Source organism: Leucoraja erinacea, chromosome 7, assembly GCF_028641065.1.
Source record: "Leucoraja erinacea ecotype New England chromosome 7, Leri_hhj_1, whole genome shotgun sequence".
NCBI lineage: Eukaryota > Metazoa > Chordata > Chondrichthyes > Rajiformes > Rajidae > Leucoraja > Leucoraja erinaceus.
The window spans coordinates 9,681,107-9,708,234 of NC_073383.1; the positions used below are offsets into that span (position 1 = coordinate 9,681,107).

General features: G+C 42.5%; 1 protein-coding gene across 3 annotated transcripts in view; it reads left to right on the forward strand.

Annotated features, from left to right (window-relative positions):
- pms1 (PMS1 homolog 1, mismatch repair system component) overlaps positions 1 to 25,961 on the forward strand; it is an 88,644-nt gene extending 62,683 nt beyond the window's left edge. For 2 of the 3 annotated variants that reach the window (XM_055637754.1, XM_055637755.1), the window contains 4 exons: positions 10,284 to 10,763; positions 15,526 to 15,656; positions 18,719 to 18,879; positions 25,563 to 25,961. In XM_055637754.1, coding sequence (XP_055493729.1) covers positions 10,284 to 10,763; positions 15,526 to 15,656; positions 18,719 to 18,879; positions 25,563 to 25,727 — 937 coding nt within the window. In that variant the 3' untranslated portion in view covers positions 25,728 to 25,961. The remainder of the gene's footprint in view (positions 1 to 10,283; positions 10,764 to 15,525; positions 15,657 to 18,718; positions 18,880 to 25,562) is intronic. The other variant, XM_055637756.1, reaches the window with a different exon arrangement.
- The last annotated feature ends 1,167 nt before the right edge of the window (positions 25,962 to 27,128 follow it).

Genomic DNA, 27,128 nt, shown 5'->3' on the forward strand with positions numbered 1-27,128 from the left:
TTACATCTCCTTTCATTCCACCTGTCGTTTCCACAGGTGTTATAGTGGTAGCAAAACTACTTCTCTTAGGTACTGATCTTTCTTCAGTTTTGGTAAAGGTAGAACCTTTGTTAGTTGCAATTGGTTTATGATCTTCAATAGTCCCGTGGTGTGGCTCTAACATGTACCGTACTTGCCTTTCCAAGAAATCTACCAGGTCTGATATCTTGGCTAGTCGCTTCTTCTTATCCAATATTCGGCCTGCTTTATCTCTCCACTTTTCTCTCAGTCTTCTGGGCAACTTGCTAATGATGACTCTGGTATTACTTGCAAGATTCATTTCCTCCATGTGGCCGAGAATCTTCATAGAGCTGCAACAATCTCTCAGAAATATTGCATAATCACTCAATGCCTCCCCATCTTCTGGCTTGATATCTTTCGGCTTGATATCTTTCCAAGCAGGGGCCTTCTCCATGTATGCATCAGCAATCCTCTGTTCATTACCAAAATGTTTTTTAAGTAACCTTCTTGCCACTTTATAGCCTTGGCTGTCAGGCTCATTTTGACAACGTTCTACAAGCACCTTAACACTTCTGCTTGTGTACTTCACCAGAAACCGTAAGCGCTCCTTTTCATCCATAACTTTTGTTTCTAATACTTCTTCTAATGCCCTTATGAAAGCTTCACACTGCAAAGGATCTCCATCATATGTAGGAATTTCTACGTGGTAGAATGAAAGAGGTATTTTGTCGAGCTATGATCTGGTTGAATTCAGCTTGCATATTCGCGAATGTCAATAATCCATCCTGATAACCTTGGCTTGGCGCCAACGGACGATAGACAGGCCTCTGCAGCTCAAGCTGGCTTGCTCGAGCCTGTATATCGGAAAAGCGTAGTCCGCTGTTGGTTTGTCCCGTAAGTTGTTTGTTTCGGTCTAGCACCCATTTGCTGAAATGAAGTTTTACCCATCTTCCCCTGTTCCAATGGGTGTTCAAAGCCGTGCAATCCGGTGGTCCTCGATTGTGGAATTGATCCAACTGCTGACTCGCGTGGAGCAGTTTTTCCTCTCAAACCAGAGTTCATCGTCTTCGATGCTTTAGAGCTGCATCTTGAACCCTCACTTTTCAAGATGGCGAATGTGCGGGCTGCGCCGTTTGTATATGGCAGCCTGCCTGCAGTCCGTCTTTTCACTCTTTTTACTGTAGAATTTTATTTTGGAGGTCTAATCTTTTATGTGGGGGGTGGGGGTAGGGGAAGGGGAAAACTATTTTAATCCGAGTCCTACCTGGTCAGAGATGCGGTTTTCCTCCGAACCGCATCTTCGTCCTCTCTGTGCGGCCTACCATCGAGCTGGAGCAGCGCTGGAGCGGCGTTTCCTGCCGGGACCATAGCTTCGCCAGCGGTGCAACGCTGGGACACCAACACGGAGCGGGCGATGCCTTACCGGGTCGCCTTGCGCTAGGCTCCGGGGGCACTGTGACCGCCGACTCCAACATCATTGAGCTGCGGCTGCAGAGCGGGCAGCACTGGATTTACAACACCGCGGAGCCTGGGATCCGAGATCACCAGAGTCGGAGGTCCAACAGGTGCGGCCTGAGAACTTTGGACAATGCAGTCTCCGGGGAGGAAGCAGCCGCTTCAGTCCAAGCCGCTGAAGAATGTTCACCCGACGCCGATGATCCAGCTTCGCGGCAAGAGGGCCTGAAAACACCGGGTTGGCTGAGGAGGCCACATATAGACCCCGACCTCGGGTGGACTACGAGGAGGAGAACTGGATATTTTTAGTGCCTTCCCTCACAGTGAATTCTGCTGTGGGGGGACGTTTCTTGTTGATTTCTATAGCGTACTGTTCTGTGTCTTTTTTCTTTTTTACTTTATATGGATTTATGGACATTTAATCTATTCAATTAATTTAATCAATCTCTGTAAAGCACTTTGGTTCAAAGTGATTTTGATTTAAAAGTGCTATATAAATAAATACTTACTTACTTACTTTCCAATATCTCCTTCTTTAATTTGACCACCGCCATCTTTGTGTCTAATTCCAGCTGTTCCTTTTGTCGCTTCATCTGCTCCTTTTGTCGCGTTATCTGTTCTATCATCTGTTCTTCTTGTCGCCTCATCTCTTCTTCTTGCTCAATCTTATGTTTCTTCTTCAAGGGATCCACTTCTATTGAGAGAGTGGCTAGATCAGCATCAACTCCCAATTGAGCAGAAACCCTTGATACTGAACTAGCTATAGAACCAGATTTATGTCCTGATCTTCGTGTAGATACATTTGAGATACTATCCCGTGGTGTAATCTCTCCTTCCATTCCAGCACCTTGTTGCATCGCATCTCCTTCTTTGACACATGCTCTCTGATAAACTTCAGCTAACTATCTCCTGGCATCTTCCATGGAATCATTGAATAACTTCACCTTTACTGCTTACCACTGGGTGTGTCTTTTGCGTTCTTCCAGAGATGACTCCGAATCCATCAGTGCATTTTGTTTCTCTTGAATCTCCTGGCAGAGGTTAAGTAGTTTGCTCAGATTAGGTTCCACTTTGATTGTGTTCTTTTCTGATTCCATTAGTTTCAGTCTGATTCCAGTTTCAGTTTCTGATTCCATTAGTTTCTGTTTCTCAATTAATTTGGTAACCTGTTTCCATAGCTTTAAAATTCAAAGTATAATAGTTGATTTCTACTCACAATTTCATGATAATGTCTTCAATCTTCAAATAAGTCGTGCATCTATCGACAAACCTCTAGGCCAGTATCTGGCTGAGATCTATTGTCTTCAATTCCTCTTCTGGAACCAGTCTTCTGGCCAAATTTCTCCCGAGATCCTGGCCTTATTTTCTGTCCCTCTGCTATGGGACTTTGACTTGATATAGCGGCAGATCATTATATCGTTCAAGAGATTACTCCCTCTAGCCACTTAAGAGACAACATCGGTTTAGGAGAATGTCGTATTGCGCATGTGAGCTCTCCGTGAGACCTTCAGAGCTTCTCTAAAGATAAATCTTCATAACACAGTCATTTGATTAATAGTTTCTTTATTGTTAAAAAAAAAACAGTAAGATATTCATCCAACCTTCTTATCTGACTCGTACACTTTAATCTTTGTCAAACTCCAGCATATCGCTTTTAAACGTTAGAAAACTCCTCATGTCTTGGCAAAACTCCACATGGTCGAAGGGTTTTCCTTCTAGCCATGTTGAACTCTAAAACTAAACTAAGAAACTAAGCTTCTGTGCAAGAGAACCCAGCAGCAAACACGCCCCCGACTACGTAATAAATCCCACCCACATAATTACGGGCAGACTAAAATTTAAAGGCAAATGCCATAATTAATGACACACAAAATAAAGCCAAATGGTCACTACAGCATTTACAGAGAACATAGTTGGGTGAAGTTTCAGGTTGGTCCCTTCTTCGGACTTGTTTCTCCATTTTACCAGAATCATGCTTGGGCTTGGATTGTTTTCTTTGGAATGCCAGAGGTTAAGGGGAGACTTGATAGAAATATATAAAATTATAAGAGGCATAGATAGGGTAACATTCAGAACCTTTTTCCCAGGATTTGAACAGAGGGTGCTGGGTGTCTGCAACACCCTATCAGGGTAGTGTGGAGGCAGATACGATAGTGGATTTAAGATACTTTTGAATAGGCACATGGATAAGCAGGGTATGGAGGGATAAGGATTATGTTCAGATAGATAAGGTCGTTGGCACAAACATTGTGGGCTGAAGAACCTGTTGCTTTGCTGTACCGTTTTATGTTCTATGACAAAGAAGGTTCCAGATTTAATTCCCAATATTCACGAGGATTAATACAAGTGGAGTCTGTTTTTGAGAAAACAAGCAAACATTATCCCTCTTAATATCTCATCAGGATTTGAGTAAAGGAGCAGGGAGGTTCTAGTGCAGTTGTACAGGGTCTTGGTGAGACCACACCTGGAGTATTGCATACAGTTTTGGTTTCCAAATCTGAGGAAAGACATTCTTGCCATAGAGGGAGTACAGATAAGGTTCACCAGACTGATTCCTGGGATGTCAGGACTTTCATATGAAGAAAGACTGGATAGACTCGGCTTGTACTCGCTAGAATTTCGAAGATTGAGGGGGGATCTTATAGAAACTTACAAAATTCTTAAGGGGTTGGACAGGCTAGATGCAGGAAGATTGTTCCCGATGTTAGGGAAGTCCAGGACAAGGGGTCACAGTTTAAGGATAAAGGGGAAATATTTTAGGACCGAGATTAGAAAAACATTTTTCACACAGAGAGTGGTGAATCTCTGGAATTCCCTGCCACAGAAGGTAGTTGAGGCCAGTTCATTGGCTATATTTAAGAGGGAGTTAAATGTAGCCCTTGTGGCTAAAGGGATCAGGGGGTATGGAGAGAAGGCAGGTACAGGATACTGAGTTGGATGATCAGCCATGATCATATTGAATGGAGCTGCAGGCTCGAAGGGCCAAATGGCCTACTGCACCTATTTTCTATGTTCTATCAATGGATTTTTCATTACTAAGGAATCAAAGGATATGATGTCAGTACAGGAATGCATTATTGAGTGAGTAGATGAGCCATGATCATAGTGGGTGGTGGTCGAAATGGGCTGAATGGCTTACATTTGCTTCAGATGCTTCTGTGCTTGTGGGTTTTTGAACTGGTGCTACTGTTATTCCATTATCATGGTCATGCAAGTCAGATCGCTGCCAGGTAAAGTCCTACTTATGCAAGAATTTCTCTTTACCACACTCAATGTTGGCAAAGCAATTTAGCCCACAAGTATTTCACCTGCCTCTCACTCATCATTTTGATCAAGAATTGGGTGCAGATGTTAAGGGCCAGATAAGTGGATGAGTAAAATTGCAGGGAATTCAGTCAATCAATGTTGAAGTGATAATATAATATTTTCTCAATTTTAAAAACTATTGCCTCAATTAAAATTTATCTTGCTGGGGATCGCATATGCAATTTAGTGCTTTCTAGCTTCCTTGGAGTAAAGTGTATATCTGAAGAAACCTTGTGTCAATATTGTACACAGTTAGCTATTTTGCAGAACGGTCAAGTCAGCCGAAGATAAGTCTATCTTGCATTTTGGCACATTGTTATGTAAACTGGATATATTCCTCACACACTCTTGTTTTATGGTGAGTTGGCACACATTGCAGAAAAGGTTAGCTGGTGTCCAGTTTAGTGTGTGAGGTCATTTGGCCGCATCAATAGATTTTCCTTGGAGACTGTGACTAGCTGACACATACCTGTTGAAACTGAATCGACGATACGACACGATGCTAGACAAAAAAGCTGGAGAAATTCAGCGATGAGGCAGCATCTATGGAGCGAAGGAATAGGCAATGTTTCAGGTCGAGACCCTTCTTCAGTCTGATGCGATACTTAGAACTTTATATACTGGTAGGAAGCGGCTGATTCGGACACTACATGCCGTTGAAAGTGTTCTTCCCGGCGAGAGGGCCTGAAACATCAGGCCGTCTGTAGCGGCGACTGCAAAGGCCTCAAATAGGCCCCGACCACGGGTGAACAAGAGGAACAGAACTGAACTTTTATTGCCTTCCCTCACAGTGGGAAACGGTGATTCCACTGTGGGGGATGTTTTATGTTTCATGTTAAATTCTATAGTGTTGTGTTTATCTTATTTGTGTGCTGCATGGTAACTCAAATTTCATTGCACCAATTGGTGTATGTGACAATGAATGTCCTTTGTCCTTTTATCCCAGGAAGGAAATTGATCTACCAACAGTCATAAAATCTCAGTATGGATTGGGAATCAAACCGGAAACATTCTGATTTATCTAGCTTTCTGCTTTATTAATTACCTTTTGAGCCATCAGTGGCATTGCTTAAAATATTTTCTTCAATCCTCCCCCCTTATTTATTTAAATATCATACTTCTCTATTAAAGATTAATTGTCTGTCATATTTTGTCTCAGTTGAGGAAGAAGGTAGATAACCTGGTGCTTAAATGGAATGATTCCTTGATTAAGGCGCATAGTGTGATCTTAATTATTGAATTGAACTGTGACGAATGTTACCATATCACGGTGTTTGTAGATGGAGTCTGCAGTACCTTGAGCTGCACCTCTGGTGGAGGAAAATGAATGGGGGTTGGAGGATAATTAGTAAAAGGCCTAGAGGTGATCACACCAAAGACTTGCATAATCCAGAAAGAAGCAGAGTTTTTAATTGGTAACAGTACATAACTCAGTGTTCAGGTCAAAGCTGTAACTCTGTTAAAGGATTATGTTTCTGTTGAAGAGATTTTTCCCCTCCAGCTGTACAGGTAGCAGATGGTTTTTATCTCGATAGTTATTGTTGAGGCAGTCTCTCCTCTACTTCTTGAATATGATTTATTGCTTGTCCTAGGAACCCACTTGGATTCAATAGGTTGAACAGAATAAAGGTACCATATGTGAATGGGGTAAATCATAATTAGTTACAACTGTTGAATAAAAGGTCCATATTTTTAAATCTTTAACTATATATCTGCAACTAATTGACTCTGAATGTTCAAATAAAAAGTGATTATCTCTTGATGCTTAACAGGAAACAGTAAAATGTACTTCACAATAAAATATATTTCCTTAAGAGGAGAGCATTTTTTACAATTAAATTTGCCATGTAATGGTGTTGTAATGTTTTTTTAAGTTACGATATGAATGCTAAATTTTATGTCAGGTTAATGAATTCCAGCTGTCGGCATCATTAGCCAGTTCTTGTGGGGGGGGAGAGAAGTGGAAGAGGGGGGAGGGAGGGAGGGAGGGGTAGCAGGAGTGGTGGAAGAGGGACAGGGGGAGTGGTGGAAGAGGGACAGAGGGGTAGGGTAAGGGGTGGGGGGAGAGGGGAAGGGAGGGGGAGACAGGGGTGGAGGAGGGAAGGGGGTGGGGTAGAGAGGGAAGGGGTGGGGGAGAGAGGGATGGGAGAGGGGTGAGGGGGGAGGGAGAGGAGAGAAGGGGGAGAGAAGTGGAAGAGTGGGGAGGGAGGGAGGGGTAGCGGGAGTGGTGGAAGAGGGACGGGGAGTGGTGGGAGAGGGACAGAGGGGTAGGGGAAGGGGGGTGTGACAGGGAGGGGAAGAAAGAGGGGTGAGGGAGGGAGAGGGGTGGGGTAAGGGGGAGAGAAGTGGAAGAGTGGGGAGGGAGGGGTAGAGGGACTGGTGGAAAGTGGGGGGAAGGGGGCAGAGGGGGAGGGAGGGAAGGGGGTGGGGTACAGAGGGGGGGGGGTGGGGGAGAGAGGGAGAGGGATGGGAGAGAGGGAGAGGGGTGAGGAGAGGGGAACATAGAAATTAAGTGCAGGAGTAGGCCATTTGGCCCTTCTAGCCTGCAACACCATTCAATATGATCATGGCTGATCATCCAACTCAGTATCCTGTACCTGACCTCTCCATACCCCCTGTCCCTTTAGCCACAAGGGCCACATCTAACTCCCTCTTAAATATAGCCAATGAACTGACCTCAACTACCTTCTGTGGCAGAGAATTCCAGAGATTCACCACTCTCTGTGTGAAAAATGTTTTTTCTCATCTCTGTCCTAAAGGATTTCCCCCTTATCCTTAAACTGTGACCCCTTGTTCTGGTCTTCCCCAACATCCGGAACAATCTTCCTGCATCTAGCCTGTCCAACCCCTTAAGAATTTTATACATTTCTATAAGATACCCCCTCAATCTTCTAAAATCTAGCGAGTACAAGGTGAGTCTATCCAGTCTTTCTTCATTTGAAAGTCCTGACATTCCAGGAATCAGTCTGGTGAACCGTCTCTGTACTCCCTCTATGGCAACAATGTCTTTGAGCATTGGGCATTGTGACATCACACGATGGAACGTTCACCATTGGCTGGGGCTCCTGCAAAGGCATATGTAAATAAATCCATTCCGATTGGACATATGTGAACATTGGGCATTGTGACATCACACGATAGAACGTTCACCATGGGCTGGGGCTGCTTCTATGGGTGGGAAGCCGGTATTTTTTGAAATTTTGGGGGGGGGGGAGAACTTGATTAAAAACGTGTACTTAAACACGACGAAATGTAATGAGGAGCGGATGCTTAGAAAGAAAAGTGAAATCTCTACCGAAATGGAAAAGATGTCGGCGATTCTGCGTCTGGTTTCGGAGTTGCAGGGAATCAAAGGAAGAAATGCGGCCGGAAGCCGTACATGTAAATGGATCCATTCCGATTGGACGTCTGCAAGCGTCGGGCATCGCGATTGGACGTCTGCGAGCATCGGGCATTGTGACATCGCACGGCGGGAACGAATCGAAAGGCAGGAAGGGCGCCGGACGGCAGTCGGTCGGATGGCACGAGAGTTTTATATATTAATCGTTTTTAAGGAATTGCATGAATGCAAGTTCCTTTCATATGTGCTGGGGATGAGAACACATTTTGAAATTGTTCTTAAATTCTACACATTTAAAATGGAGAGTCCTATTTTAGGCAATTTGAGATTTTCCTAATAACGCAAATTAGACACACTCCGTCAAATTCCTTTAAAAAAAACAGATTTGTGTTAGCATGCTGAAAAGTCTGCACTTTTTAAATTTCTACAAATAATGCAGATATGTGGTGATGTATGTTATAGTTTCCGATCTATTTTTACAAATATACTGAATAACGGGAAAGGTTTCGAGGGATATGGACCAAAAGACAGGCAAATGGGACGAGCTTAGAAGGGGCATCTTGGTCAGCATGGATGAGTTGGGCAGAATGGCCTGTTTCTCTGCTGTATGACTATAATTATCTTTCTCACTGACTGTTTTCAGTTGCATTGTCACAATATTTTTTTGCAAATAAACAGTAATTCTGTAGCCACAGTGTTCTACCAATAAATATGGAAACTTATGCTGATTATGATCATCTCAGTGTGCAAGGTGTTAATCGATTTGAAAGAAAAAGGGTAAAGCATTCAATCCAAATATCAAGAATGGGAATTAGTATTTTGTAGGTAGCTGAACTTGGTTCCTATGAGTTGTTTAGTTTAGTTTAGGGTTTTAAGCCATCAGTGAAATTGCTGGGACTGCATCCTCAGCTATCTGCATGCATTGGTGTTCATGACCACAATAGTGCTTCATAGGGCAATTTCATGTGAATGTCACTGTCTGGTAAAGGTCATAAGGTCACATGTAGTAGGAGCAGAATTAGGCCATTCGGCTGATCAAGTCTACTCTGTCATTCAATCATGGCTGATCTATCTCTCCCTCCTAAACCAATTATCCTGTCTTCCCTCCATTACCCCTGACACCTGTACCAATCAAGAATCTATCTCCACTTTAAAAATATCCGTTGACTTGGCCTCCATAGCCTTTTGTAGCAAAGAATTCCATATATTTATCACATATTTGCTTCTCATCTCCTTCTTAAAAGAACTTACTTTAATTCTGAGGCTTTGACGTCTAGTCCTAGACTATCCCACTAGTGGAAACATCCTCTCCACATCCACTCTATCCTTTCACTATATAAAGTGGGCATATGGTCAACTTGCCTTTGTCTGTCAGGGAAATGTTGGTAAATTATGTTGCTGCTGTATCAAACGTTGGTCAGGTCATATTTGATGTACCATGTCAATGCATTATATGAAGGATGTGAATATTTTGGAGAGGGTGCAGGAGAGGTTGCCTGGATTGGAGAGTATTAACTTCAAGGAGAATTTTGACAAACTTGGATTGTTTTCTCTGGCGCATCAGAGGCTAAAGGGTGCTGGAAGTAGTGGATATAGATAGGATAGGTAGTCAGAGTGTTCTTCCCAGGGTGGAAATGTCTAATTCTAGGTTTAAGATGAGAGGGGGGAAATTTTAAAGAGATTTGAGAGGCAACAGTTTTTTACAAAGGGAGTGAGTGGTAAATACCTGGAACATGCTGCCAAGGGAGGTGATAGTAGCAGATATGTAGCAGATATGTTAGCAATGTTTCAGAGGCATTAGTGAGACACATGAGTGGACTGGGAGAGGAGGGATACAGTTCATGTACAAACAGATGGTATTTAGCATCATGGTTAGCACAGACATTATGTGCAGAAGGGCCTGTTTCTGGGTTGCACTATTCTATGTTTTCTAGCACTTCATTCCTTGCTCAGTGAAATTAAGTTGTAGTGATCAGTTTCTTAAATCATATGTGAGATGGTGCACAGTTTTGCCTGGTTAATACACTGGGAAGATGTAACTCGCTGCAGTGACCTAGACTTGTTTGCTCTTAAACAGTTTGATGTTGTTTTTTGAGTATACAAAAATGTGTGCCATAAAAAACCTGATTTTGCTTTGTATGTTTTTCAATCTGCAAGTTCAAATAGTATAATATTTCTTTAGGTACGAGGACAAAGCAGCTAAAGACCTAGACAGATACAATGTACAGCTGAAAAAAGCCATGGAAGAAAATCCACAAAGCAAAGAACAACAGCCAAAACTAGCCCAAGCTTTTAAGGTTGCTAAGAAGCACAAACAAAATGCACCGCTTTCAAACCAACAAATATTGGATAAACTTTTCCAGTCACAAATCCATAACAAAACCAGTACGGAACTTCCTTGCAAGACAATAGATGTTCCATTTTCGTTGAGTGTTTTAAAAAAACAACTTGAGCAACTTTCCCAAACCCATGAGACAGGTGGTGAAAGACTTCATCTCATTAATTGCTTGACTTCCCACAATGGATGGGTTGTAGCCTGCAAGAAGAGATTGATGTTACTAAACCCTTTTCGCGTGGAGGAAGCTCTCCTGTTTCGAAGACTGATGGAGAATCATATTTTTCAAACAGAAATCCTTGAGACACCAATGCCTCTAACTAACAGGTAAAATAAATATAATCAACATGTATTAACACCTTTAAATGTGGCGGTTAGACCATTTATAAAGTTTAGTATCAGTATAATAGGCGGCATAGTGGTGCAACTGGTAGAGAGCTACTTCACAGAGTCAGAGACACTGGTGTAATCCTGACCATAGATGCTCTCTGTGTGGAGTTTGCGTGTTCTCCCAGTAACCCAAGGAATTTCTCTGGGTACTCATAGAAACATAGAAATTAGGTGCAGGAGTAGGCCATTCGGCCCTTCGAGCCTGCACCGCCATTCAATATGATCATGGCTGATCATCCAACTCAGTATCCCGTACCTGCCTTCTCTCCATACCTTCTGATCCCCTTAGCCACAAGGGCCACATCTAACTCCCTCTTAAATATAGCCAATGAACTGGCCTCAACTACCCTCTGTGGCAGAGAGTTCCAGAGATTCACCACTCTCTGTGGGGAAAAAAGTTTTTCTCATCTCGGTTTTAAAGGCTTTCCCCTTTATCCTTAAGCTGTGACTCCTTGTCCTGGACTTCCCCAACATCGGGAACAATCTTCCTGCATCTAGCCTGTCCAACCCCTTAAGAAGTTTGTAAGTTTCTATAAGATCCCCTCTCAATCTCCTAAATTCTAGAGAGTATAAACCGTCTATCCAGTCTTTCTTCATAAGACAGTCCTGACATCCCAAGAATCAGTCTGGTGAACCTTCTCTGCACTCCCTCTATGGCAAGAATGTCCTTCCTCAGATTTGGAGACCAAAACTGTACGCAATACTCCAGGTGAGGTCTCACCAAGACCCTGTACAACTGCAATAGAACCTCCCTGCTCCTATAGTCAAATCCTTTTGCTATGAAAGCTAACATACCATTCGCTTTCTTCACTGCCTTCTGTACCTGCATGCCTACTTTCAATGACTGGTGTACCATGACACCCAGGTCTCGCTGTATCTCCCGTTTTCCTAATCGGCCACCATTTAGATAATAGTCTGCTTTCCCGTTTTTGCCCAAAAATGGATAACCTCACATTTATCCACATTATACTGCATCTGCCAAACATTTGCCCACTCACCCAGCCTATCCAAGTCACCTTGCAGTCTCCTAGCATCCTCCTCACAACTAACACCGCCCCCCAGCTTAGTGTCATCCACAAACTTGGAAATATTGCCTTCAATTCCCTCATCCAGATCATTAAATATATATTGTAAATAGCTGTGGTCCCAGCACTGAGCCTTGCGGTACCCCACTAGTCACTGCCCGCCATTGTGAAAAGGACCCGTTTACTCCTACTCTTTGTTTCCTGTTTGCCAGCCAGTTCTCTATCCACATCAATGCTGAACCCCCAATGCCGTGTGCTTTAAGTTTGTATACTAATCTCTTATGTGGGACCTTGTCGAAAGCCTTCTGGAAGTCTAGATACACCACATCCACTGGTTCTCCCCTATCCACGTTACTAGTTACATCCTCGAAAAATTCTATAAGATTCGTCAGACATGATTTACCTTTCGTAAATCCATGCTGACTTTGTCCAATGATTTCACCACTTACCAAATGTGCTGCTATCCCATCTTTAATAACTGACTCTAGCAGTTTCCCCACTACCGATGTTAGACTAACTGGTCTGTAATTCCCCATTTTCTCTCTTCCTCCCTTCTTAAAAAGTGGGGTTACGTTTGCTACTCGCCAATCCTCAGGAACTACTCCAGAATCTAAAGAGTTTTGAAAGATTATTACTAATGCATCCACTATTTCTGGAGCTACTTCCTTAAGTACTCTGGGATGCAGCCTATCTGGCCCTGGGGATTTATCGGCCTTTAATCCATTCAATTTACCCAACACCACTTCCCGACTAACCTGGATTTCACTCAATTCCTCCAACTCCTTTGACCCGCGATCCCCTGCTATTTCCGGCAGATTATTTATGTCTTCCTTAGTGAAGACGGAACCAAAGTAGTTATTCAATTGGTCCGCCATATCCTTGTTCCCCATGATCAACTCACCTGTTTCTGACTGCAAGGGACCTACATTTGTTTTAACTAATCTCTTTCTTTTCACATATCTATAAAAACTTTTGCAGTCAGTTTTTATGTCCCCTGCCAGTTTTCTTTCATAATTTATTGTTCCGTTCCTAATTAAGCCCTTTGTCCTCCTCTGCTGGTCTCTGAATTTCTCCCAGTCCTCTGGTATGCTGCTTTTTCTGGCTAATTTGTACGCATCATCCTTTGCTTTGATACTATCCCTGATCTCCCTTGTTATCCACGGATGCACTACCTTCCCTGATTTATTCTTTTGCCAAACTGGGATGAACAATTTTTGTAGTTCATCCATGCGGTCTTTAAATGTCTTCCATTGCATATCCACCGTCAACCCTTTTAGAATTAATTGCCAGTCAATCTTGGCCAATTCACGTCTCATACCCTCAAATTTACCTTTCTTTAAGTTCAGAACCATTGTTTCTGAATTAACAATGTCACTCTCCATCCTAATGAAGAACTGAACCATATTATGATCACTCTTGCCCAAGAGGGCACGCACAACAAGACTGCTAACTAACCCTTCCTCATTACTAAATACCCAGTCTAAAATAGCCTGCTCCCTCGTTGGTTCCTCTACATGTTGATTTAGATAACTATCCCGCATACATTCCAAGAAATCCTCTTCCTCAGCACCCCTGCCAATTTGATTCACCCAATCTATATGTAGATTGAAGTCACACATTATAACTGTTTTGCCTTTGTCGCACGCATTTCTAATTTCCTGTTTGATACCATCTCCAACTTCACCACTACTGGTAGGTGGCCTGTACACAAAACCCACCAGCGTTTTCTGCCCCTTAGTGTTTCGCAGCTCTACCCATACCAATTCCACATCCTCCAAACTAATGTCCTTCCTTTCCATTGCGTTAATTTCCTCTCTAACCAGCAACACTACCCCACCTCCTTTTCCTTTCTCTCTATCCCTCCTGAATATTGAATATCCCTGGATGTTCAGCTCCCAGCCTTGGTCACCCTGGAGCCATGTCTCCGTGATCCCAACTATATCATAATCATTAATGGCTATCTGCACGTTCAACTCATCCACCTTATTACGAATACTACTTGCATTGAGACACAAAGCCTTCAGGCTTGTTTTTACAATGCTCTTACCCCTTATACAATTATGTTGAAAAGTGGCCCTTTTTGATTTTTGCCCTGGTTTTGTCTGCCTGCCACTTTTACTTTTCACCTTGCTACCTATTGCTTCTACCCTCATTTTACACCCCCCTGCCTCTCTGCTCTTGTACCCATCCCCCTGCCACATTAGTTTAAATCCTCCCCGACAGCACTAGCAAACACTCCCCCAAGGACATTGGTTCCATTCCAGCCCAGGTGCAGACCGTCCTGTTTGTACTGGTCCCACCTCCCCCAGAACTGGTTCCAATGCCCTAAAAATTTGTATCCCTCCCCCTTGCACCATTTTTCAAGCCACGTATTCATCTGCAATATCCTTCTATTTCTACTCTGACTGGCCCGTGGTACTGGTAGTAATCCAGAGATTATTACCTTTGAGGTCCTACTTTTAAGTTTATCTCCTAGCTCCCTAAGTTCATCTTGTAGGACCTCATCCCTTTTTTTACCTATATCGTTGGTGCCAATATGCACCACGACAACTGGCTGTTCACCCTCCCCCTCCAGAATGTTCTGCAGCCGTTCAGTGACATCCCTGACCCTTGCACCAGGGAGGCAACATATCATCCTGTAGTCTCGTTTGCGGCCGCAGAAACGCCTATCTATTCCCCTGACAATTGAATCCCCTATTACTATTGCCCTTCCACTCTTTTTCCCCCCCTCATGTGCCGCAGAGCCACCCATGGTGCCATGAACTTGGCTGCTGCTGCATTCCCCTGATGAGCCATCTCCCTCAACAGTATCCAAAATGGTATACCTGTTTAGGAGGGAGATGACCGCAGGGGACTCCTGCACTACCTGCCTACTGCTTTGCTGGCTATTGGCCACCCGTTTCCTTTCTGTCCTCTTACCGTTTACCTGCGGTGTGACCAACTCGCTGTACGTGCTATCCACGACTTTCTCAGCATCGTGGATGCTCCAGTATGAATCCAGCCGCAGTTCCAATCGTTCAATGCGGTCTGCCAGGAGCTGCAGCTGTACACACTTCCTGCAAACGTAGTCACCAGGGACACCGACCATATCCCTGATCTCCCACATGTTGCATGCTGAGCAAACCACGGGGCCAATCTCCACTGACATATCTTACTCCCAAATTAACTCTATATTAAATATTAAAAAACACAAAACTTTATCCTTTAAACGTTACTAATAAATACTAATTATATTAGAATAGATCAGCCACGAATGAATGGCGGAGTAGACTTGATGGACTGAATGGCCTAATTCTGCTCCTATGAACTTATGAACAAGTGTGAATATATTAATCAATCCAGTACAAACATCTTCCCTGTTTGATATAAAACCAGTAATATGTACCTTTGTGTCAGGTACAAATAATTAGACCGATAAATAATTAGCACCAAATCCTAATTGTAGTTCCAAACATAATAGCTCTAAATTTTCAAGAATGCTATTTTATCCCTGATTCTTTTCCAGAATTCTATTTTATCCCTGTGTCAAATCTATTAACAATTACTTAGCTAGTGATGATTATTATTCTACATTTGGAAAGTTTGAAGACACATGAATTATCATAACACGAGCTATCTGCTGTAGTCTACTGTTCATCATTGCCATGACTAACCGGTTATTTGATTTGTTTTAGTCAACTTGGAGGGCCCCAATATATAGATTGCCTCTATAATTTGCAAAAAGGAAACACTACAATGAATGGGATAACTCACTTTACAGATCCCAGACTTGTCTCTAATGGGTTTAAGATACAACTAATCAAAGGTATGTTGTAAATGAACTTTTGTTATATTCCATAAAATATATCTTCATACAAATAAAGCAAGCAAGCAAATTATTATAGTAACATGAAAGTAAGAAAAGTTCCATTTTTATTTTCCCAAAGAACTTCATTGTGTTACAATGAACAGTTTCATTATGTGCTGGGAATTTTAAATGTAGCACATCTATTTCTAACTATAAATCGATTTCCAGACTTCCAGTTAATTTCAATCGTGTTTGATTCAAAGCCTAGCGTCAAAGAATAGAAATGGGTTATTTTGTAAGATCTTTTAGAAGGTGCTTTACTATCTTCTTGCAGAGGCAATTTGTAGCAACACCTTTGTTTTGTTTAGATGAATGCCAGGACTTGTCTTCTTTTTTTTTTGCATTAGTTTAGTTAACTAGCTCAAATGGCCTAGGTATCTCTGGAGTTACTTGTAAATTATATTTACACTTTTTAGATGCATTAAGTATTCCATGAGCAATTCCTCTGAATGATGGCAAAGGTGAGATTCTTTATCGGTCTATTTTTCACTATAACCCCCAGTCCTTTGTGTATTTTTCACCAGCTGGTGAAACTGGAAGGTTACTTGAGCCTATTAAACTATATTTAAGCCATATGGTCTAAAATGAGCTTTGAGGTGTAAAGGCACCCGCTGTCATGACCTCCTTGCTGCTAAATGCAGTTTTGGGGTCACCAGCAATCTATACTTTACATAATCATCCATAAAACATACAAAATGTGTCAGAGATAAGGCGTTCCGCCCAATAATAGCAATAAATTATTCTGACAGAATTGCTGTGTCAGTAACTGGTCAGTGCAAGAAAGAGCATGAGGGTTTTTTGCAGGCACACCTTCCTCACATGGAAAACATTTTAGGGGTCTAACCTTTGCAGCAGATTTCCAGTGACAGCACATCAAACCAATTCTGTGCACCTGGAGGGAAAAAAGTTGAGTTTTGGCCTTTGGCACAAACGCAAACATTTCCATTGACAGAACTGCATTGCATTAATCTCCCATGAACCAACGTGGAACGTGAAAGATTGTCAGTTTTCCCCCAATTTAGAAATTTATAATCCACACACCCTGTTTAAGATTTTTGAAAAAATGCTCAGCGATTTTTAGTTACTGAAACTGATATTGTAAAAAAAAAAGTATGTCAGTCCCGCCATTGGATACCTGATGTGATGGGTACAATTCACCTAAAGACAATGTCATGGATTCTATTGGATTTGTATCAATTACACTCTATAATGATGACAATATCCCCATCCTCTGCAGAAATTATGATCATTATTGTTATAGTTTCCTTATCCTTTTTTTTTGTCAATTCAGTTTAACCAGTTAAATCTCAGTGGGGCATTTAAAACAATTTTCAATTTTTTTAAATTGCCGCATAGCTATGGAAATACTGAATTGTGAAATTAATGGTTCCCAAGGCGAGGATGGAAAATAACACTTCATTGTGCCTCCTGTTGTATTGACAAGGAATGTTGCTAACTCTATCCATTGGCAGTGTCTACAGAGTGGACTGTGTCAACTCTCTTTATTTAAGGAGGTTGTCAGTATGTTGTGTGCAGTTTTGGTCTCCTAAATTGAGGAAGGCCAGTCTTGCTATTGAGGGAGTGCAGCATAGGTTCACCAGGTTAATTCCTGGGATGGTGGGACTGACATTCGATGAAAGAATGGATCGACTGGGCTTGTATTCATTGGAATTTAGAAGGATGAGAGGCGATCTTACAGAAACATATAAAATTCTTAAGGTATTGGACAGGCTAGATGCAGGAAACATTTTCCTGATGTTGGGGGAGTCCAGAACCAGGGACCACAGTTTAAGAATAAGGGGTAGGCCATTTAGGACTGAGATGAGGAAAAACTTTTTCACGCAGAGAGTTGTGAATCTGTGGAATTCTCTGCCACAGAAAGCAGTCAAGGCCAATTCACTGGATGTTTTCAAGAGAGGGTTAGATTTAGCTATTTGGGCTAACGGAATCAAGGGATATAGGAAGAAAGCAGGAACGGGGTACTGATTTTTGATGATCAGCCATGACCATATTGAATGGTGGTGCTGGCTCAATGGGCCGAGTGGCCTAGCCCTGCATCTATTTTCTATGTTTCTATGTCAGTGAAGAGAAGAGTGAGGGAAATAATAGAACTAAATTATTACTGAATTATCAATATGACTGTTCTTATTAAAATCGTTAATGAAAATGTTTCCCCCTTATATTTTTCTTATGTCCATGAGTAAATTGTAATCTTTGACATTGAAAACTAGAACTTTTTGAACAAATGGTTTGCTTTAAATTGAAACTCTGAATACCGACAGAAGACTCTTAATAGGAAAATTAGAAAACATTGAAAGGAGAGCTGCTGACTGAATTATAAATCTTAGTAATGAAAGTAGATTCTCAGTGGATGGAACAAGAGAACATTTCCACTCGAGACTCTTTAAAACAGAATGGTTATTTCCAAGAAAGGTCAGCAAATGAAGATTTATTTTCCTCTTGCTGAGACGATGGTTTTTCAGTGTCCCTGCCAGGAAGATCTGCTAACATATATGTGCAATTCAGCAATACGTCACTCACACATTCCACTGGGGCTTGCTCCTTGTGCAGGGTGATGCAAGCATTGACCCTGGATGAAATTTGTTATTAAACATATTTGACAACTGATTCCCTTTCTTGGGGAAAGACACACTGCCTTGTTTAAATCTGCTTAGTATGTCCATCCCCAAGAGGTTGCCAAATGTCACTCGGGCCATGTGGGAATTGTTAACACAAGGAGCAAGTCAGAGCCCGAGGCAACTTTTGATAAACCTTGCAAAGGTTTGCAGCTGTAGTTAACTTAAGCTGAAATAGCTATAGCACTTCAGTTTCGAAACAGAAATAATTTATACTTGTCACTTTGTTGCCATACCGAAAGAAAACTTCTGAAGTTAATAACTGTATTTAACTTTTTTTTTTTTTAAATCGCTATCTTTTTTAACTTTATACAAAATTTAATTATGCTGCCTACAATCATAGTCTTTCCAAACCTAAAACTGTTCTTTATTTTTCATGATTAGGTGGTTCATCTGGAGAGCATCATTTGGAAATTCGAGAAATAGCTAGGTGTTTACCTTTCTATGATACATCAGATTTACGAGAGATTCTGAACACAATTTTAAATAAAAATGCTCAGCATGTGCACCAATGCAGACCTTTGAAGGTTATAAATTATTTGGAGGTAAGACACTTGTGGAAAATACCCCCAAAAAGTAATACATCATGGTAGCAGGTGATTCTGGTGGAAAGATTTTTATAATGAAAACCTAGTGCTGTGGAGGCAGTTTTAATTAATTTTATTATACTGTTCTTCGGATGGTAAAATGTAGATTATTGGGATTGTACGGTATTTGTGAAAATTATATTTATCATCTTCGTATTAAGTATTCTATGTTTGCTACTCTTTATCCAAGATCGTGGGAAGGGGCATTGATATGCTCTGTGCTATGGTGTTATGTAACTTGACAGCTTGGGAATGCTCATAAGCTACGGAATGTCTTCCTCGCTCTATTTTTGCCTCCTTCCTCAGAGGAAACTCATTCCCTCTACTGTGCTGCTGGTAGCTCTAAGTGAAATTGAGCAATGTGGGAATTGCAAGCACATGCCTGACTACAGTATGATGGTACAGCATATTGGCACAGTCTCCAACACGCTGATATACCACTGTAAACAATGTGCCTTTCCCCCTTCTAATGTTTGCCAATATTTGCTTTCAAGCAATCGCATCTGAACTGGTTTGAAATGAAGATCTGAGTTTCAGTTTAGTTTATTGTCACGCGTACCGAGGTACAGCAAAAAGCTTTTGTTGCGTGCTAACCAGTCAGCAGAAAGGCAATACATGATTACAATCGAGCCATTTACACTAGATAGATACATGATAAGGGAATAATGTTTAGTGCACGGAAAAGCCAGTAACGTCTGATCAAAGATAGTCTTGAGGGTCACCAATGAGGTAATGCGATGCAGATTCACAAATATATGAGGAGGGAAGATGAGGGATTTTTTTTTTATTTCACCATCAATGAATGGTGAGGGTCTGGAACTCGCTGTATGGAAAAATAGTAGTGGCAAACACCCTTGTAACATTTAGAAGGCAGACAAATGAGCATTCAGCACCGAGACCTACAATGTGTGTACAAAGAAAGGGGAACTGCATGCAGCCTAAATGGCACATCTTTGGCCAGATGGACAGAATGGCCTCTATTCTGTACTGTGAACTTGTGAGATCAAATGAAGTAAAGTAATGTTGTGTGATTGGGGGAAGAGGATGGCCGTGATGGAACTGGTTTGTTGAAAATTACTTTTATCAGTGTTGTAATGAATATTCACAGGGACATAGAAAATAGGTGCAGAATCAGTATCCTGCTTTTCCCCCCATATCCCTTGATTCCATTAGCCCTATGAGCTATATCTAACTCTCTTGAAAACATCCAGTGAATTGACCTCGACTGCATTCTGTGGCAGAGAATTCCACATATTCACAACTCTCTGGGTGAAAAAGTTTTTTCCTCATCTCAGTCCTAAATGGCCTAAATCTTATTCTTAAACTGTGACCCCTGGTTCTGGACTCCCCCATACCTGGCAGAGAAATCCCAATGTGTGTGTAGTATAACACTGCTTCCTTTCTAAACCTGGGCACGACAAAAAAATAAATGCGTTGGCCTTAGAAAGTATTTTTATGCTACATCCATTCTGTCACAGCATTCCATGGGCTGCATCCAAAAAAAAGTTGCCTGGCGACCTATATTACCTGCTTGAGGCATCCACCTTAATGTTGAGCTGAGTTGCAGGCAGCTGCTGCCAGGCCAGTGGCAGTCACCATCACCAAGCTTCCACGCAGCCTCGGGTGCAGACTTTATAGGGACCAACAAGTAATAATTTCTGATCACACCATCCAACTCCAGAGTGGCCCCTTTCACTCCTCCGATGGTTTCATCTTTCCTGGTCCCATCTCACCCCCCCCCCCCCCCCCTCCACAAATCCTGAGGGCTGATACAAGACCAAGTGGCCTAATTCAAATGAAACACTGAGTCACCAGATTATCACAAGTGCGAGCTGCCTCATTTTCCAGATCGAAAACTTCTTCTATTTTACTGTTATTTCTTCACCATCTTTTTTTTTCCAAAATAAATAGAAGATACTGGAAATCCTCAATAGGTCAGGTGGCATCTTTGAAGAGTGCAATAGGGTGATCATCGGATTTAACTCAGCAGATCACGCAGCATCTCTGGAAGAAAAGGACGGGGGACATTTTGATTGGAACGTTTCTTCAGGTTCTGAAGACCTCGTCAGACCGCCAGAAGAAGGGTCCCGACCAGAAACGTCGCCCATCCTTTTTCTTCAAAGATGCAGCCTGGCCTGCTCAGTTGCTCTAGTACTTTGTCCATCTTGGGTATAAACCAGCATCTGCAGTTCTTTGTTTCTACATCATCAACTTTAATTTAGTGTAGTGTGGATACAGGTCCTTCGGCCCACAGAGTTCATGCTGACCAACATTAGTTCTATCCTACACTAGGGATAATTTACAGAAGCCAATTAACCTATAAACATGCATGTCTTTATACTGGTGGGCGGCGCGACATACTGGTGGGCGGCGCGACATACTGGTGGGCGGCGGCCTCTGCAGTCTGTCCGCGTTTTATTATTTTCTGTCTGTGTTTAAATGTAGTTTTTGTTATTTTTTGTTGGGGTGTGTGTGTGGGGGTGGGGGTGGGGTGGGAGGGGGGGGGGGGAAACTTTTTAAAATCTCTCCCTGCACTGGAGACCCGACCTTTTCTCGTCGGGTTTCCGTTGTCGTTGGGGCCGCAACGAGGAGCGGCCTCCAACAGGAAGAAGCCGGGGACTCTGGTGCTACGACTCACCGTCGCCGTCGCGGGGCTGGCCGAGTCCGGAGCGGGTGAAGCGGTGGAGGAGCGCTGCTGCTGCTGCTGCTGCTACCGGAGAGTCGGAGGCTCCAACGGCAGGTCTGTGGACGGCGGCACCGGGAGCCCGCGGGTCCCTGGAGGGAGACCGCTTTTCAGGGCTCTCGCAACGGCGACTTCCCCCACCCGAGTTGCAGGGTTGAAGAGCTCCTGGAGCGGGGCCTAACATCACTGCCCCGCGCGGCTTGGAATGGCCGCGGGACTCTGCGAGCGCACGCCGGGGGCTCTAACAGCAAGACCCGGTGTGCGACCTCGCACCACCCGGCGTGGCTTTAATGGTCGTGGGACAATCGGGGGGGGAGAGTGCAGTGGAGAGATAAGTTTATTAGGCCTTCCATCACAGCGATGTGATGGATGTTTATGTAAATTATGTTGTGTCTTGGGTCTATGTGTTTGTAATGTATGGCTGCAGAAACGGCATTTCGTTTGGACCTCAAGGGGTCCAAATGACAATTAAATGTATCTCTATCTCTTTAGAATGTGGGAGGAAACCGGAGCACCCAGAGGAAACCCTTCAGTCACAGGGAGAACTAGACTAAGTGGGACCCGTTAGGTCGCATGTTCACACGGGAGGGCTGGTCCCTCGAGGCAATATTCCACCTCTCCACCAATTCCAATATTGGTGGCCAGTGGGTGGGGGCTTTCTGGAGCGCTGGTATGGGTGTTGTGGGCAGAAGGGACTGGTCTGCAGTGGGCTAGTGTGGACATTGTGGGCCAAATGGATTCTTGCGGTGGCAGCTCAGTCCCTCAAGCCTGATGTGCTGGCAGCTCACTCATGGCTGGTGGGCTGCCAGTTGTCTCACGGCTATTCCTTGAAATTCCATTTCAAGCATGGTGCAAGGCCACCAAATTTAAATGCAGTTTCTTTACCACTTTGAGCAGAGTGCAAGGCCACCAAATTCAGGTTCAGTTTCCTACCACTTCAAGCAGGGTTTGCAAGGCCACCAAATTTAGGTGCAGTTTCATACCACTTCAAGCAGGGCGCAAGGCCACCAAATCCAAGTGCAGTTTCATACCACTTCAAGCTGAATCCAAGGCCACCAAATTTAAGTGCAGCTTCATACCATTTCAAGCAGAGTGAAACCACCATAAAACCACACAAGACACCACACTCACAGTTCAGTAGACATTCAGTGTGTTCAGTTGATTCACAGCTCAGACAGAGTCGTGACCTCTCCCTCCCCCATTATGCAGAGACTGAGCCACAACCACACTTCATGGTTTTATAATCACTCCCCCTCCCACCGGAAAAGGTGTGGCCTTCATGGAGTGATTGACAGGAGATAGATTCTGAACATTTTTTAAACACTAATAACACTTATTTTTCATTGATGGGAAGAATCCTCTGCACCTGATGAGCGGAGGGAGACTGAGTAAGATGGCCAAAAATCACAGCCGTAAGTGGTCGTGTTTTATCTAAAATCAATATACAGTGCAAACAGGAAGTTGTCAAGTTTAGACCAACAGCCATTTGCAGTGCTTTTTACTTCAACCCAAAACCCCCAAACAACCATTTTCAGTGCCTTTTACTTCAACCCAAAACCCCCAAACAACCATTTGCAGTGCTTTTTACTTCAACCATTTGCAGTGCTTTTTACTTCAATCCCAAACCCTCAAACAACCATTTGCAATGCTTTTTACTTCAACCCAAAATCCCCAAACAACCATTTGCAATGCTTTTTACTTCAACCCAAAACCCCCCAAAAAAACATTTGCAGTGCTTTTTACTTCAAACCAACCATATATTCATTTTCAAAGCACATTAAGGGCACTCAAGGTCAGTAAAACCACACTCACAGTTTCGTAGACATGTGTTCAGTGTTATTCACAGCTCAGACTGAGAGACGTGACCCTCTTTCTATCCCCCATCTTACAGAGACTGACTGAGGCACAACACTTCTGGGTTTTATAGTCCCTCCCCCCTCCCACCAGCAGGGGCAGGAGAGAGAATGTAAACATTTTTTAAACATTAATAACTATTTTATGTTTCATCGATGGGAAAAATCCTATGGTCCAGCTCAGCAGCGAGGGACTCTGAGCGAGGGACTCTGAGCGAGGTGGCCAAAAATGACGGCCATAAGTGGCGCCGTTCTTTCAGAAATCATGAAACAGAAAGTCAGAAAGTGGTCACGATCTTAGTTTTAGTAATATAGATGTACAAACTGCATACAGACAGTACCTGTAGTCAAGATCGAAACCGGGTCTCTGTGCAGTAAGGCAGCAACTCTACCGCTGCGCCATAGGCAGCATAATGGCGCTGGAATAGTGTTTCTGCCTTGCAGGCTAGAGACTCTGGCGCGATCCTGACTTTAAAAGAGGAATGGCAATATAACAATAATTCTGTATCTGTATCTGTCGCCAAAGACGCTGACTGACTAGCTGAGGATTTTGAGGGTCTTTAGTTTAATTTGAAACGTCCAGCATCTATACAGCTTTGCTTTTGGATCTCTTTTCTCATCCCTAAACCAGCTTTACCACAAGATGTTTTAATTTATGGATGGATAAAGAGCTAAAGCTGCAATTAGTACACCCTGTTATTTAGTTTAAACCTTGCCTTTGTGTGAAAGGTAACTGAAGATCGGATCCTTGGGCTTTGCCAAGTCAGTTAATCTCAACCAGCACGTTGGCCGTCAGCCAATATACTGAAAGGGAAAAGTTCCTGCCTTTTTTCCCTCGTTAGCATTTGCTGAAATGGGGAGCAGTGTTGAAGGATGTCGAGTTGCAACTGGATCAGGTTGCGGGTAAGGTTCCTTGGATGCAGATATTCATAATCCAGGTTCTCTTCGCTGATGTAGCAGAATGCTATTCAAGGCATGGCGACAGGAGTAAAAATTTGAGCAAAGGAAAGAAATAGGCAATTGCAGGCAAGGTCAACCACAGTTAACAAACATAATAGAAAATGTGTACTGACTATGGAATAAGTAAGAAAGAACTGCAAATGCTGGTTTAAATCAAAGGTAGACACAAAATGCTGGAGTAACTCAGCGGGACAGGCAGCATCTCTGGAGAGAAGGAATGGGTGATGTTTCAGGTAGAGACCCTTCGCTCCAGAGATGCTGCCTGTCCCACTGAGTTACTCCAGCATTTTGTGTCTACCCTGACTATGGAATAAGTGCACTCTCCTGGCAAATAGCAGCATCTCTTTAGCTGTGTGCATGTTAAGATACTAACGCAGAATTATGGTTCATTAATTCAAAACATTTCCCTGCATTAAAGAAAACGTCAATCCACTGTCCATGAATCCACAAATTCATTTGATTTTCGTAGACATGAACAAAAATCATGGATTACGATTTTTACTATTAATTTGCCATTTAGAAAACAACTCTAAACTTTTAGAGGATCTATAGATTTTCATTTTTTCTCTGTCTCTCCTCTTGTGCATTTCTCCAGACCCTATTATGAAGGTACTCAAGCTTTCAAAACTGAGGTCAGTTTCAGGAATGCCTGGTTTGTCTACTTGTGCTCTTGACCTTTGTCCTTTGCCCCTTCGTTCCTGCCAGTTACAGGGCCAGAACCTAAGGGCAAAGAGCAGAGTCCAGTGACATTTATACACAACCCGTTTGTTCTACATATTTTCATAAAGCAAAGAAATAACTGTCCTGAGTGCACCATCAGACCAAAGAAGGACAAAGACATGTTTTTAACAACTGTGGAGCATCATAGCTTTTAAAGCAACGTGACAGACTATTAATCTCACTATTTATCTTAATGGGTTTTATTAGAATGGTAGAATTCATAAACCTCTTTATACACTTCTTACTCTGCTGGGTGATGTGAGAGTGTACAGTTTTTAGATGTACAAGGGAAATAACTGGATGGGGTAAAAATGTTATATGCTGGAAAATACAACTCTGTATTTATCGTAATAACAAATCTCACAGCACATTAATTACAATTTTGCTTCAATGCTTATTCAAATATATTTAATTTTCTCCTGAAGGGAGAAGCTGTTCGTCTGGCTCGAAAGTTACCTTCCCGCTTTTCAAGGGAAGACACAGAAGATATATTGTTAAGGATGCAGCAACAACTGGAAAAAGACTCTAACAGCTGTATTCATGGCCGTCCATTTTTGCATCATTTAGCAAACATTCCCGAAACAAAATGACTGGACATTATGTACAGCGGGGCCAAATAATGCTCATTGTTACAACTGAAAATGTCCTATGGAGGAGCAGCAATAACAATTGTTTAATGCAATCAAAAACCATTTAATATGGACGCAAGTAGGGTACGGTAGTCTTCGTTCATAGTTTTTGATTTCAGTCAATTGTGTGAAATTTTGAATATTCTGTTTTCTAAATAAAACTTACTTTATTAAAAGGTAAATTCCTTCAGAAAATGCCTTCTATTTTGCACTCAGTAGTCTTTGGTAAAATACAACACACAGTTCTGATGGAATATCCTTCTCTTGGATCCTTAGCATTTTGTCTAGAATATTGTCTGAATATTGTCTGAACCAGAGTATAAAGATGATTAGGTGAATAGTATCAGCAGATGCACACGTTTCTTATATCCTTATTTTCTCACTGCAGGTGGAAAATAAAAGTTGAAGAAATTCTCCTCTCTCTCTTCTCATCATTTTATTTTGCTTAATGGGGAAATTGAGCATCCCATACACTCCAGTAGCCTATTTCTCAAAATCAGCAGCTGCAATACGGATGAGTGTGCCATGGACCAGTTAGTTTCTCAAGTGGGTGGATCCAGTAAAGAAGACGGGCAGAAACTCCACAATAGAGATTAGTTAGGCTGTCTAAACATAAAACCATGGGTTCTTAAGGGTGACAGAAGGTATAGTGTTTTACGTACATGGAAATAAGACATTTCTATTAAAATTCTGAATATTGTTACCAATAATTGAGAACTATGTTTACATTCTCAAACAAAATAATTCAACGCTATTTTAGCTCACCACTGTCTCCTCCGCCCCTGAGATTGCTCTCGTTTCACAAACAAATAGTGGAGTTCCACAATCAATTTTTGAGATTTTTTTTAAATTAGGAGCTTCCTCACAAATCTGTGTTTCTGATGCTAGACTCTTTTTATCCCCCACATTGATGAGACACATTGGTCCCATTGTTTTTCTGCATAGAAACATGATCCTCTTGATCAGTGCTAAGAGTTATTCTGCACTCAGCATAATAAAATGTAACTATAACAATTCCTTGATTATTTCCATGAATATGTAATTGAAAAGGGTTTGTTACCTCATTGTGTAGCAGTTAGCAGTTTTGGCAGAGAAGATGTCACTCTTTTTCGGGGCACAAACGTCCCGGAGGCTTTGGGCCGAGCACGTCATCCTTGCAGGGGTCAAGCTCCATCTCTCATGCCGGTTTGCAGTATAGTTTAAGATTGCTGTTTCCATAGCGGGTTTGGTGTTTTAGTTTGGGTTTGGGTTTGGTGGGGGTGCTAGCCCTACGCCTAACCCTCCTCCTTTGTCCGAGCTTGAGACCGGCACTGGCTTGGGGTGCCCATAGCCTCATTATATTTAAGTGTATTTTTCTCTTTT